The 13,130-nt window shown below is 39.2% G+C and overlaps 1 protein-coding gene and 1 long non-coding RNA gene across 2 annotated transcripts; one reads left to right on the forward strand and one right to left on the reverse strand.

Moving 5' to 3' along the window:
• Positions 1-1,398: 1,398 nt before the first annotated feature.
• LOC130139207 (uncharacterized) lies at positions 1,399-4,342 on the reverse strand. Its single transcript, XR_008817399.1, has 3 exons — positions 3,963-4,342; positions 3,306-3,382; positions 1,399-1,549 (listed from the first exon to the last, which is right to left on the reverse strand). It is a non-coding gene; the product is annotated as an uncharacterized LOC130139207 (long non-coding RNA).
• A 3,057-nt stretch (positions 4,343-7,399) lies between these two features.
• Positions 7,400-7,960, forward strand: LOC115689330 (uncharacterized). The gene has a single exon (XM_030615342.1). It carries the CDS (start codon positions 7,400-7,402, stop codon positions 7,958-7,960), a length of 561 nt encoding a protein of 186 aa, XP_030471202.1.
• Positions 7,961-13,130: the final 5,170 nt, after the last annotated feature.

A 13,130-nucleotide genomic window follows, 5' to 3' on the forward strand; every position in this document is an offset into this window, starting at 1 on the left:
TAGTCAAGCCATCTTTAACAATCAAATTTAATATATGAGCGGTACACCTCATGTGTAAAACACTACCATCTAAGATCAACAACCTTTCTCTTGAAAGTCTTTCCTTCAAATAAGCAATTGCAACATCATTCGAACTAGCATTATCAACGGTGATTGTGGACACCTTTTTTTCTATTCCCCACTCGAAGATGCATTTCTCCACCATTTTCCCAATTTCCCTACCCTTGTGACTATGCATCACCACAAAATTGATGATTCTTTTATGCAACCTCCAATTTTCATCAATAAAATGTGCAGTGAGACACAAATAATTCAGATTTTGAATGGAAGTCCATGTATCAGTCGTGAGTGCGATCCTAGAATTAATCTTACCAAAGTAAGTCTTCAAACAAGTTCTTTCACAGAAATACAGCTTCATGCAATCTCTAGCCACTGTAAAGCGTGATAAATGTTTGAAGAGAGGTTGTAACTCAGTGACAAACTCACGAAATCCAACACGCTCAACCAAGGAAAAAGGTTGTTCATCAATTATGATGAATAGAGCAAGCATTTCCCTAGAACGTTCTTGATTAAACGACCATGTCGACAAGACACTACCAGTACTCGAATCTCCCACTGCCTTACCAGCCACGTCTACATTACGTGGTGCAAAGAATTTCTGCCTTTTATCTACATTGCGAGGAAATTTCTTGCACGTTGTCAAGTGCTTCCTCTTTGCGGAAGTACCGTTAGCAACACGGTACTTTAACACAGACTTACAATGAAAGCACTTCACTTGATATGTTTTTCCATCATTATCTTTGATTCTCTCATAATGATTCCAACAATCGGATTATACTTCTTATCACAAGGAGGAAGACCAAGTACCTTGTTTCTCGCACTCATGGTATTAGATGCCTCTTCTTCATTTTCATCACCCGACAATTCCAATTCTGTGATCGGAGTCATCTCCTCACATCCCTCCACCTCCATTGACATGTTATCTTGATAAGTCAAGCAAACAACACTAGCCAAGCAAACAACACGAGAACAAATTACCATCCGCAACATCAAAGAGATCAGCACACATAATGAAAATCGCAACTATACACTAAAACTAAGATAGGAAGTTGAAGGAAGAAAAGGGTAACGCTGACGGACCTAATTCACCGAATTCAATCTTAATTTTCAACCCACTCAGAATAGCCGAAAGGGGTAGTAGCTCAACCAGAACAGAAATCTGCAATAAAAGATGTCAGATAGACATGAGAGAGAGAGAGAGAGAGAGAGAGAGGGAGGGAGGGGGTGCGGAAGGGAGCTCTACCTCGGGGTTTTATAGATCTACAACTGAATCTGATATAGCATCCTTAACTGCTGCAGCTACGACTTTACATGTCCTTTCAAAAGCAGTTGACTGTTTGACTGTTCTCTCTGTGACTCGTCAAAAGCAGCACATATTTCCTTTACAGCTTGGGCAAAGTACTTGACTGTTTTACCTTGACATCGGGCTGCCAACCTAGTCTTTGTCTCACTAGTGAATATTTGGATATCCACAGGAGCAACAAAAGCTCTCTGACGCCAATATCTGAAAAGATGACCAAATTACAAAATGGTATATGAAGCCATACAACAAGTCGAGGGTAATTTATCAGACTAAAAATGAATTATAAAACATTGGAAAGAATTACATTAACTTCACCCGTACTATTTTTTTTTTTGAAAACCATAAAAGTCTAATACAGGTATTTTAAGAGCAATTTAGCTTGATAAAAAGATATACTAAAAGATTGAAATACCACATAAACCAACAAGATGCAAAAAAAAAAGGCCGTTTAGGGAGGGGGGTTTTATTTTGCTGGGTGACCCAAATGCAACTCCCAAAGCCTGCTTTTCCAGCCAACATGAAATAAAATCACAATTGTTGCACTACATACCAAGTAAATGGCAAACACAATGTGAGCACGGGAACTTTAAGAGTGATTGACCAACTTACAAGGACAAGTGCTTTCATAGAAACTTCACTAGGACAACAATGACATAATAAATACTAATACAAAGTATGACGCATTTGTTATAGACACCGCTTAGTTTCAGTCCTATTATGCTCAAACCACTACGTTCAAAGAAGTAACCACCTTGTGCTAGCGTTTTCACAGAGTATTTGCCCATCCATTGATCCTGTATGTGTGTCCACACCACAAAACAATTGGACTAAATTACAAAATCCAACTTCATTGCCAAAATATGAGTGAATCACAGATACTAAAACATGAAGCCAATGTGGGCTTTAAAAAATCTGACGGTTTGCATTTATTCAAAGACCCACTAAAGATTTTCCCCAAAGTGGGGTTGGGATCCAAAATCATAAATAACAAAAATGAAAAGCAAATGGCAAAGCGATCAAAGAGACTTGGTGAGAAAAGAAAAACAACTCAAGAGAAAGACGCAACAATTTAAGCAGGTAAAAGGAAGATCAACAATCTGACCAAAAAAAAAAAAAGGGAAGATCAACAAGAAAAAGTGGAAATCACCTTAAAAAGACTGACAGAGAAATCTTACCACCGATTCCTAAAAAGTTAACCTTGATTAAACATACTATTTCCAAAAAATTTAAATTTTACAACTTGCAGTTTCTAAATATCAAATCCACGGTGTGTTATTAGATATGATCACCACTAATACAAGTGATTGCAAATGTAACAGCCTAGCAAGCTCAATCTGTAACATTTACTTTACATGTCCTTTCATCTTTATACAGTATTCCTTTACCAACAGACTGTAGCCTGTAGAGGAATTGCATGGAAAAGAAGACAGCTCTTCATTTGTATCTAAAGTGCAAAGATGAATTTTGACTCACACTTTGATATAATGGGTGACTTCATTCCACAAGTCGAAAGCTCATAATAATGACTAAGGCTAGAGTACAACCTACTTTTTCTATGGTTCATAAAAAAATACTTCCTATGGAACAACAGAGATATACTTTAAAAAGAAAAAATCAAAAGCATGGCATAAGGCAAAATGCTAGAAGGAGATTCTAATTAACAAATTGTCCTCTCATTCTTCTGTCTGTGCTAGTGTCTGCTTCTTTAGAGAAGAGGGGCATGAGGGACCAGGAGTAGATGAACTGGGCCAGCCTCTATATCAAATAACCTTAAGGTTTACCAGAGAGAGAGAGAGAGAGAGAGAGAGAGATAGCTGCTCATGAACACAACACTTAGTTACTGCAAGAAAGGTAGGAACGAATACATAAACCTAAATAAAGCCATTAAGCTAAATACTAAGACATAAATAAACAAGTACCGCCACCAGCTCGTAGAGCTTACGTTTTTTGTATTTCAAAAAGATGCACAAAGTGCTTCTTTGGGTCAGGAGTCTGTTGCCAATCCTCTGGCTTGCTAATCTGAAGACACAAAAGCAATTATCATTCACAGAGCAACCATCATACAAAAGATGCGCACCGCATCCCACTGAGATGATCAATATAATCAATGTATCTATGCAGTATCAGACTTCAAACAGAAACCATGAAGACAACAAGCTACTTTGGATCTAACTGAATAGCCCAGAGGCAAACCTAAATCACTAGTGAGCCACGAGGTAAAGCACGAAAAACAGTGCTTAAACATGCCAATTCAGTTTTGAAAACCCAAAAAAGCAAAATTAAACCTCATTCGCCTCTATTTCCAACTAATCCAAAGAATCACATACATTCAAAAAGGTTCACTTCCGAAGTGCCGGGTAGAAACAGTACACAATGCGAGCAAGTAAGAAAATCGAAAAAAACCAGCCTCCCCAAACACAACGGCCGACCACCTATTCACTTCATAACATAAGCCGAATTAAATCGAACTAAACCATTTTCCAATCGCGAGAAGGCAACCAAAAAAAAAGACAGAAAGTAAAAACTTGCGCTTGAACACCCAAACAGAAATGAGAAAACACGAAACAATCAAAGGGAAGATAGAGCAAAAAGCGCGAACCTTGGCAGGCCAAGCAGGGTGGTCCTTGACTTTGGCAAGAACGAGATCCCCCTAACTCAACTGACGCTTACTCTTGTCCTTGCTCGCTCCCTTCTTGCGCCCTCTAGCCAGAATCGGAAACCCTAGAAAAAGCAGAGACCGCGAACGAGCCAAACCGCGGTTGATGAAGACAGAGGAAGAGCCGAGGCGGACGCCGAATGGAGCGAGGAGAGGCGAGACGATCTCGTCGAGTCGTGGGTGTTGGGAGTGGGAGAGAGAGCGCAATGGAGGAGTGACCGAGCATGGGGAAATTTGGGAATAAACTAAGGAAGTTAGGGTTTTTACTTTTTAGTAAGGGAGAGAGCCGGTTCCGATTCCGGTTCTGGGTTCGGTTCCGATTCCTATAGGAACCGGGAACCGGAACCGGAACCGACGATTCCTAAAAAATTGGAACCGGGAACCGGAACCTCTCACCCTAGAACCGGGAACCGAACTGGATCCGCCGGTTCGGTTCTTCGATTCCCGGTTCTACCCTGGAACCGTGCTCACCCCTACTACACGGTCTGATATGGTTGATTTCTACAACTTCCTCAAATGGGTTGCTTCCATGGTGAGTGTAATAATGGGCTCAAAGACCAGCCCAATTACCCCTTAAATTCTTGCGGGATAATGACATAAATAGTTATTGAACTCTGGTCTAATGTGCAATGCGGTGCCTGAACTTTTAATTTTTTTCAACGTGGTCTCTGAAATTTACCCTAATGTGCAATGTGGCCCCAAACTTTTAATTTGTTCAATGTGATCTCTGGACTTTTGGCAAATATTTGATTTAGTCCATGAACTATATGAAAATATTCAATACTGCCCTTTCATTAATTTAAGTTTAGAGACAACATCGAATATTTTCATAAACTGCAGGAAATAAATTGAACATATACCGAAAGTCTAGAGACCACGTTGAACAAATTAAAAATTAGGGACCACATTGTACATTAGGCCAAACTTCATGGATCATATGTGCCATTTTCTCAATTCTAGCCACAAAGCTCCACCGCCTGAGTTTAAAAAAAAAAAAAAGGAAAGGGAAGAGGAATGTGAGTTTGTCGATGAAGAGGAAAAGGGAATCGCGGACAGAAGAGAGAAATTTTCGCCTACCCATTTTGGAAGTCGATGAGCCAAATCAACTCCGACTTACATCGCCTTATAAGTATTTAAGCCCATTATTCATATAATCGGAGTAATTTTTCAAACTTAGATTGTAAATATGAAGTTATGTCAATTTTGAACCGCGATGTTCAATTGAGGAGTTATTAAATTGTAGATTTATATGGAAATAATAGTTTAGGGCATTGTGGAGCAGTAGGATTTGATGAAAATCGATTCCGATGTACGGTTTGATCGGAATGAATTTTTGAAGTTTCGCGTTGGAGTTACGCGTAATGAACAATACTGGCAATGGACAAAGATGAACGTTTGGTATAACAAGTTTCTTAGTTAGTGTGGAGAAGTCGTTTTATCGACGAAAACGTAGTTTAGTTGAGTCGTTCGTTAGAGCAATGTATGATTCAGATTTTGATTTTTAGCTTTCTCAAGTGAATGGTTCTATCTCTTTTTTTAGAATTTGTAAACTCATATTTGAAAAATATATGGCTTAGTCATATTGTGCGTTAAAAAATGACATTTTTGGCTGCATAAACTGCATTGAGCATTTACTACCGTTTTGTAATTTTGAAGTGGCAAGATATCTTTGGATTACAGTGATTGCCTGTAAATGGTTTGCAAAATATTTTATAAAAGAATCACAAAAAGTTCATGATTTATGAAAGGTACTTTGATATATATTGAATCGTGAAAAGTTATATGATTTGGTAAGTAAATCCGAGTTTTGATATGGTTTTTGGTTTTGGTTATGGGTTATTGGAGATTGAGGTTGGTAGATTGTGCTCATGTCGCTCCCTTGTCACGGGCGTTAAGTGTGACCATAGTCATATATTGAACATTAGATTAGCTGATGGAATGGACTATTGATATTTGATTTAATTGAGATTGATTAATGGAATAGACAATTGGTGATTGATTTGTTATTATGAGTTGATATTGTTGATTGATCTTATAAGTACAAAGTTTTCGCTTTTAATATTTTACGTATATCGTACATTGTATTTGGGATTAATGAGTAATGATATCGTTTTATAAAGATGCATAGTGAATGTTTGATTTGCTTAAAAAAATATACTACTTAATGGGTTGTGGTTGCTCATTTCATTCATCTTATTTGCTTTTCAGGTTCTTCGGTTAGCCGTAAATAAGACGAGTGCATTTATATTATGAGGAGGACATTGCAGATAGGTATAAGTTGTTTATGTTAGAGATGAACTTGTGAGTTCAGGTGTTAGATGGAGATGTATATACTCTTTTGATGGATTATAGAAACTCTTATCCTATAGCAAGATTTCCTTTTTTATCATATATATATATATATATTTCGATAACAGGTTGATAATGGTTATGTTTGAGACTGCCATTGCCTCTGATCTTGTAAACTTGGGGGTGTGACAGTGAGACAGCTTGGAATGCGGTAGGAATGGAGGTGCGGCAGCCTCTTAGCATAAGCTTATCTGGTTCTTCCCCAACTTGCCTTAATCTTGCTTTATATCTTGGTTGCCGATACTGAATAGACTCCTTACATTTGATAGGATTGACAAGCGGTCTGTTATTGCTAATTCTCGGCGTTCGTTATGTAATATGTGTCTTGAATCAAAGCCTTATTTGTTTTCTGAGTGCCGGTTTTCTTCTCAGATCTGGTCAGAGGCGCTAAAGCTTTGCCTCGTGAGAATTTCTATTGGAAATTGGCAGGTTGAATTGGACAGGGTGAACTGACCAAAAAAAATAAAAATGGACAGGGTGATGACAGTTAGGCGAAAAGAAAGATTTGCAGATCCTTCTGTTCTCATTAAGATTGTGTGGAATACTTATGGAGAGCCAGAAACGAGAACTTACATTCTCAAAGGTCTTCATCCATTAACAGTATCATTTCTGCCATTCGAATTGTAGCAAAGAACGGATCCGAAGGTCTAGAATGAATTAGGAACAAGGTGACTACTCCAAACATATGCAGCTGTGTATAAAGTGGGACATATCTTTTTGATTGGGGGTTTCGGTTGACTAGAGTTCTGTTCTTTGTATTGTCCTACTTTGATAAGATGTCACTTATGCAGCATGAACATTATAATATCCTGTAAAGATCAGATGTTTCTTCGTGAACAAACTACTTCAATGCTACTTTTTTTTGTAGTTGAAGTTCTTTAACGAAAGCAGTCCAGCAGTTGTTCACCTGCTGAAGAAGCAAACTGCACGCACACAGCTTCCCTTTTAAATCCCATCTCGCAATTGAATTCCTCTCAAGAGCCACAGCCAACTTGAAGAGAAAAAGAGTCGAAAAGTGAGCATCGAAGAAAATGGCTGTGTATCATTTGGTCGTCCTCGTGTCTCTCTTTATGGTTCCTAGATCGGAATCGGCCGCATATGCTTTCAACCGCACCGATTTACATGTGGCGGTCAATGACATGAGATCGAGATCCTTCTTTGGTTTTGCCATCCTACTTCAAATGCTGAACGGCACATCAGAGCCGAACCGGGACTTGACTTTCCTGATACCCACGGATCCTGAATTGTCAGCGTCATCGATCTCAGTCAACCGTCTTGAAGAGTTTCTTCTCAGCCATTCCATCAGAGTGCCTCTGTCCTTCGGTGACCTGTCTCATTTTCCTACAGGAACACTTATCCCGTCGGGGTATAGGGACCGGCTGGTCAGGATCCACAACCATGGGAGACTGAGCTTCTTTGTCAATAATGCTCGGGTTACCAGGCCAAACGTGTGCTCCAACTCTATGATCAAGTGTCACGGGATCGACGCAGTGATCGAGTTCGACCAGCATTTTCCGAGAAATGGAAAGCTTAAGGACAGTCCACCAAATTCAAGTGCACCTCCACCGATGGAAGCCCCGAGTCCTGTTTGAATGGCTTCGCCTTTGGTTTCTGTTCCTAAAACTGACAAATCTGCTTCATACATGGATGACCTTGTTTGTGTGGAAGTGTGATTCCGTTAGCTCTCAAACAAAATTAGGTGGCCAGCTTCTTGATTTGTACATCTATGTTCCCGGACTAAAATTGCAAAATAACAGCCTATTGAAGCATGAATTAATTACTTATCCATGAATTCCACTGGTACATTTAACATTCCCTATCGCGAGCAAATCACGAGGAAGACGAATCACTGAATATCGTTACTCACGGACTATGATGACTTCAAGAGTAAGATCGACGAATGGCGCGCCATACCGAGGGATTTACCAGATGAGATGTGGTCCCTGACTGCCACAAGCACATGTTATATGTTAAAGATGTCACTTCCTATGATTACATGTAGAACTGATCTTTAATATTAAGCAGTCTTACAATATGATAACAAAATATCAAGATATACCAACTAGAGGGTACATATATAAGAGTCTGATTACAGATGAAGAGAAGTGTCCACATCGTCACTGTCATAAGCTTGAGTACATTTATCAGAGACATCGTGATTCGAGTTTGGTTCGGAAGACATTAAGTTCACTAGGAGAGGGATCTCTGTGCGCCGATAATTGGAGTAATGATCCGCCGTGCTCGGACAAAGGGAGAAAGGAGCTCGTGGAGGTGAATGCCGAGGAAGACTCGGTTCGCCGCGGACGAACGATGGATTCGCATGTTGCTGATAACCCCGGGTCTGGTCGGGCGCCTCACACGGCTGTTTGGCCGATTTCGAAAACTCTCTCTCCTCTCTCATCTCCTTCACCCTCTGCAACTGCTTGAATCTCTCTTGCAACAAGGCAATGGAGGAATGATTCACAACATGGTCATTGCTCTCTCTCCCCATTTGCTTCATGACAGGCCCGCGCGTAAGGATGATCTGTCTTTAACCTTAAGCGGCCTCCACCAAAGCCTTTAGATGTATATATAGGATGATGGTGTGGCACCTAGCTATTGTCCCTTTTATTAAGTTAAGCATATGTAGGCTGCTAGCCTCCCAATGTCATTATAATTCAACTTTCTTTAAAAAGAAAAAAGAAAAAGGACAGTGACTAGTGAGAATCAGCTGGAAAGAGAGCATAGGTCCAAGAAGAAAGTGTTTGAGTGGTCAATCTAAGGAGTTACTTCATAGGGTGTACATGAAAGTAGAGGCAAGAGCATTGCAAAAGAAGAAAAGGGTCCCTAGAGAAGTCCAAAAGAGAGTTTGAAATTAGCTCATGGAAGTGCATGATTGTGAGAATATGGTTGGGTATAACTTGTCCCTAGGAAAGAGTCCACTTTATAAAGCTTTGGAGATGATGGAGATGATGATGAGGATGGAGCCTTTCATTTTGGTTTCCAAAGTTCTGTTTGGCCTTTGTTTCATCTTATGCGTGGTCAAATATTCGACTCGGTTAATCTCTATGAACTCACACAAATCACGCCTTTCATGTGCATTAACCCATAAGGCTCCATCCATTGACAGGGTGGATGGAGTGCCCTTTGAGGTTACTCTAATTGAAAGACGGTGCCTTAGGCACGAGATTTGTCGCAGACAAATCGAGCGCTTAATCACTCAGTCGATTCTCGACTGCTACAACCAAATGATGGAGCCTCTCAAATTTTTTTTCCCCTAAAACTTTGCTTGGTCTTTGCTTCCTTTTATGGGTAGTCCAACATTCAACTCGATCAATCTCCACAAATGCACGCAAGTCCGCTCCTTCCATGTGCATGAGGCCATAAGGCTCCTCTACGGAAATGGTGGATGGAGCGCCCTTCAGGGGTTGCTCTGATAGGGAGACGGTGACTCAGGCACGAGACTTATAACATCCGAATCAAGCCCTCAATCACACACTCGATTCTTGGCTGCTACAATAGTGATTAATAATTGCCTCACTCGTATTCTACGGCAAAATGATTTCCTAGGAGAAATGGAGGAGAAATAATGGTTGGGATGGGGGGGCGGTCTTCAGGGGAAAAGGACAAAGAGTTAGATGTGAGAATTGACGTTGATTCTTCGGAGTTCGATCATACGCCGATTGAAAAAGAAAGAAAGAAGAAAAACTAATGCAATGGGACAATGGAGAACGTACATATCAACATTCACAGTCACTCATATTCTCTATTGTCTTGAAGCTGTTGTAGTGGAATGGCATGCCCCAGCTGAAAAAAAAAAGCCTGCGTGTAGGAGCTTGTGATTGCTGGGCATTGGATGCTTTGCTTCTTCATGCCCATCCCCCTCTTGTGAATGGCATGGCTTGGACAGCTCCATTGTGAGTTTGGATGATTTTAGTTCAATCGATTAGCTTGTTGAAGCTATTCTAGAGTCGCTACCGATCGAGTTTTCTTAGATTTCAAGATCTTTTTAGGGGCTCTCAGCCATCTCTCTCGATGTTCGTTTGTCCTTTATATTATTCTTTTGAGAGAAAGTTTCGAATAAGGGCTTAAAGTAGGGTGATTTTCTTAAAAGATGACTCAGAGTGGAGCTTGTCTCAAATAAAGGAAGTTGAGTTTTTTCAAAAAAGGGCCCAAAGTGGACATTATCCCAAATAAGAATCTAAAGTAATCAAATTAATATTAAACAAAGGCCTATAATGGTCATTTCCTAAAATAAGAACCTAAAGTAACCAACTAATTCTCAAATGAGAGCCCAAACTCCCCATCTGATTAAATCTTCACCGACCAGCTCGCACATGCATTTCACTTGCTTATTCCCACGGTAACATCGGGGGCAATTTTGTCCGAAATTTTTACTTTGACCCAAATTGAAGTTAGGGTTCTTCTATGGGCAATTTTCCTCTTAATACCACTGACATAGCTTCTCCTTTTCGATCATGTTGGTTGTTATTGGCTCTTTGATGTTGCCGTTGAAATAAGAAAGTGAGCAACACGTGCAAGCCGACCGGTGAGCTCAGGCTTTTATTTGAGACTAATTTGGCAACTTCTAATCCTGATTTGATACAAGATCCATTCTGAGCTTTTTTTTAGAAAACGGCCTCTCTTTAAGCTCTTATTTAGGACTTACTTCAAGCATTTATTTGAAACAAGCTTTACTCCCAACCCTTGTTTTTAGGAAAACGATCCCACTTTATGTTACTTATTTGAGACTAAGGGCGCGTTTGGTAACTTTTCTACTTCTCTATTTTCTGTTCTTCTATTTCTGAAACAAAAAAGAACAAAATCTGTTTGAGTAGCATTTTATTTTTATTTCTGGAATAGAAAAATGGCCAAGAAATAGATTTAGAACAAAAATTTTCTACTTCTTTGTTCCCAAAACAAAAAAGAAATAGAAAAACCCGGTCCTCAAGCGCGGCCTCGGCTCCTCCTCCATCCTCCGTTGTACGTAACCGTCTCAAAGCAGGTTCTGTCCATTCCGTAAGGAATAATAAAAAAAAATTCATAAAATAAAATTAAAAAATTCCAAAAATTCCAAAACTTCATAAAAATCAGAAAAATTCTCAGAAAATCCATAAAAATCAGGAAAACTCAGAACACCCATAAAAATTTGTAAAATTCTGAAATTGAAAAAATTAAAAAAAATTCATAAAAAGTTTACGGAAAATAAAAAGAAAGATTTTGGGAAAGTAAAAAATTTTAATAAACTTTTCCCCAAAAAATCAAAAATAAAAAATTCACAAAATGGCTTAGAATAAATTAAAAAATTCCGAAAATTCACATTAGCTATTGTAGGTTTTTATTTAAAATAAGTTCCACTTTGAACCCTCTTTTGAAAAAATGACTTCACTTAAGACTCTCATTTGATTTGCCCTTCTTTTGGATCATGAGTCCAACAACTTTTGCCAATTTTGATTAAGCTTCTTAATAGATTGGCAAGTTGGTGCAAGCTATGACTTTAGAAGTTACAAAATGTGACAGTTTGAAAGAACAAATTTATAGCCATGCCTAAATTAGATTAAGTGTTCTATTTTTTTCAAAAATTTTAAAAAGTAAATAAATATATATGAAAAAAATTAGAAAAATATATATATTTATCGGTCCGGTCACAAATTTTTTGGCAATTTACGGACTTCGGTCTTGTCATTTCTTAAATATTTTGAAAAAAATTCTTTCATCTAACAGTATAAACTCTTAGAATAATTGGTAGTGGTCTCCCTAAATTTTACATAATACCAAAGCAGGAGGTCTTAATTTCAAATTCCCACACTTAGTATTTTAGTCGTTTCAAAGTTCACATTACGCATTAGTTTGCAATGATCCCACAAAATTTTACACGTTCCCAGCACATAAGAATACATTAAGTGACCGATCTCTACGGAACAAGAACAAGCAAATCTAGACTAACTACGCGCTGTACATGATTGACTCAAATCGTGATCACGAAAATTCACGAAGATGCACACTATTTCGAACCACAAAAAGAAATTAAGCAACATGTCCAAAAGAATCACGAATTATTGCGTCCGGATAATTTTGGACTCAATTTTTAAGCGTTTCAGAAAAGGCACGAACTTTTACCTCGGACCCATGAAGGCTACAATTGAATTCGTTGTTTAAGGTTCTGCATGGGGATTAACGTGGACAATAAGTAGTAACTGCTAACGTGATTGCCCCTTCGTTGCACAGCGCTGCACTCCTCATGTGGCCGTTCGATCGACAATTAATGAAATATCGACCGTCGGATTTGGGATTATTAAACTTAAAAATATGAGATGGAGGTTCGGTTTTCCGTTTTTTACCCAGCGCGAGATCACTGGTCATCCAATCACTGAGACGACAGGTGTGTGTCCGATAATGGTCGAATTCACCAGAAATGGAGAGACCGTTGACTTTGAACCGCTTCGTGGACTGACTGGTGCTTCTTCAGCTGAGCTCGCTTGTTGGTGCTGGTTTCAAATTCATGTCTGCACTTCTGTTTTTCTCGAGGTGTCTGCTACGTAATGATAAGCTCGGTTAGTGATTGAGTTCGATCGAAGATAAGCTCGAAACAGAGGTATTTTGATCGCCTTCCGTCGAAGTTCGTTTGCTGCAGGTTTGCCAAACTGTTCCTTCTGCTGGGTTCTGTTCAAGATCTGCATTTGATTTTGCGAGCGTGTTTGAGAGTGGATGCTTATTTGGAATGGTGAAGAATGATTGCGTGAATCAAAGATAGGAAGAAGAAGGAGAAGGAAGGAGACTGTG

The sequence above is a fragment of the Syzygium oleosum genome, unplaced genomic scaffold (assembly GCF_021117445.2).
Source record: "Syzygium oleosum isolate NSW1041296 unplaced genomic scaffold, Sole_v2.1 Sole_v2.11, whole genome shotgun sequence".
In the NCBI taxonomy this organism is placed as follows: Eukaryota; Viridiplantae; Streptophyta; class Magnoliopsida; order Myrtales; family Myrtaceae; genus Syzygium; species Syzygium oleosum.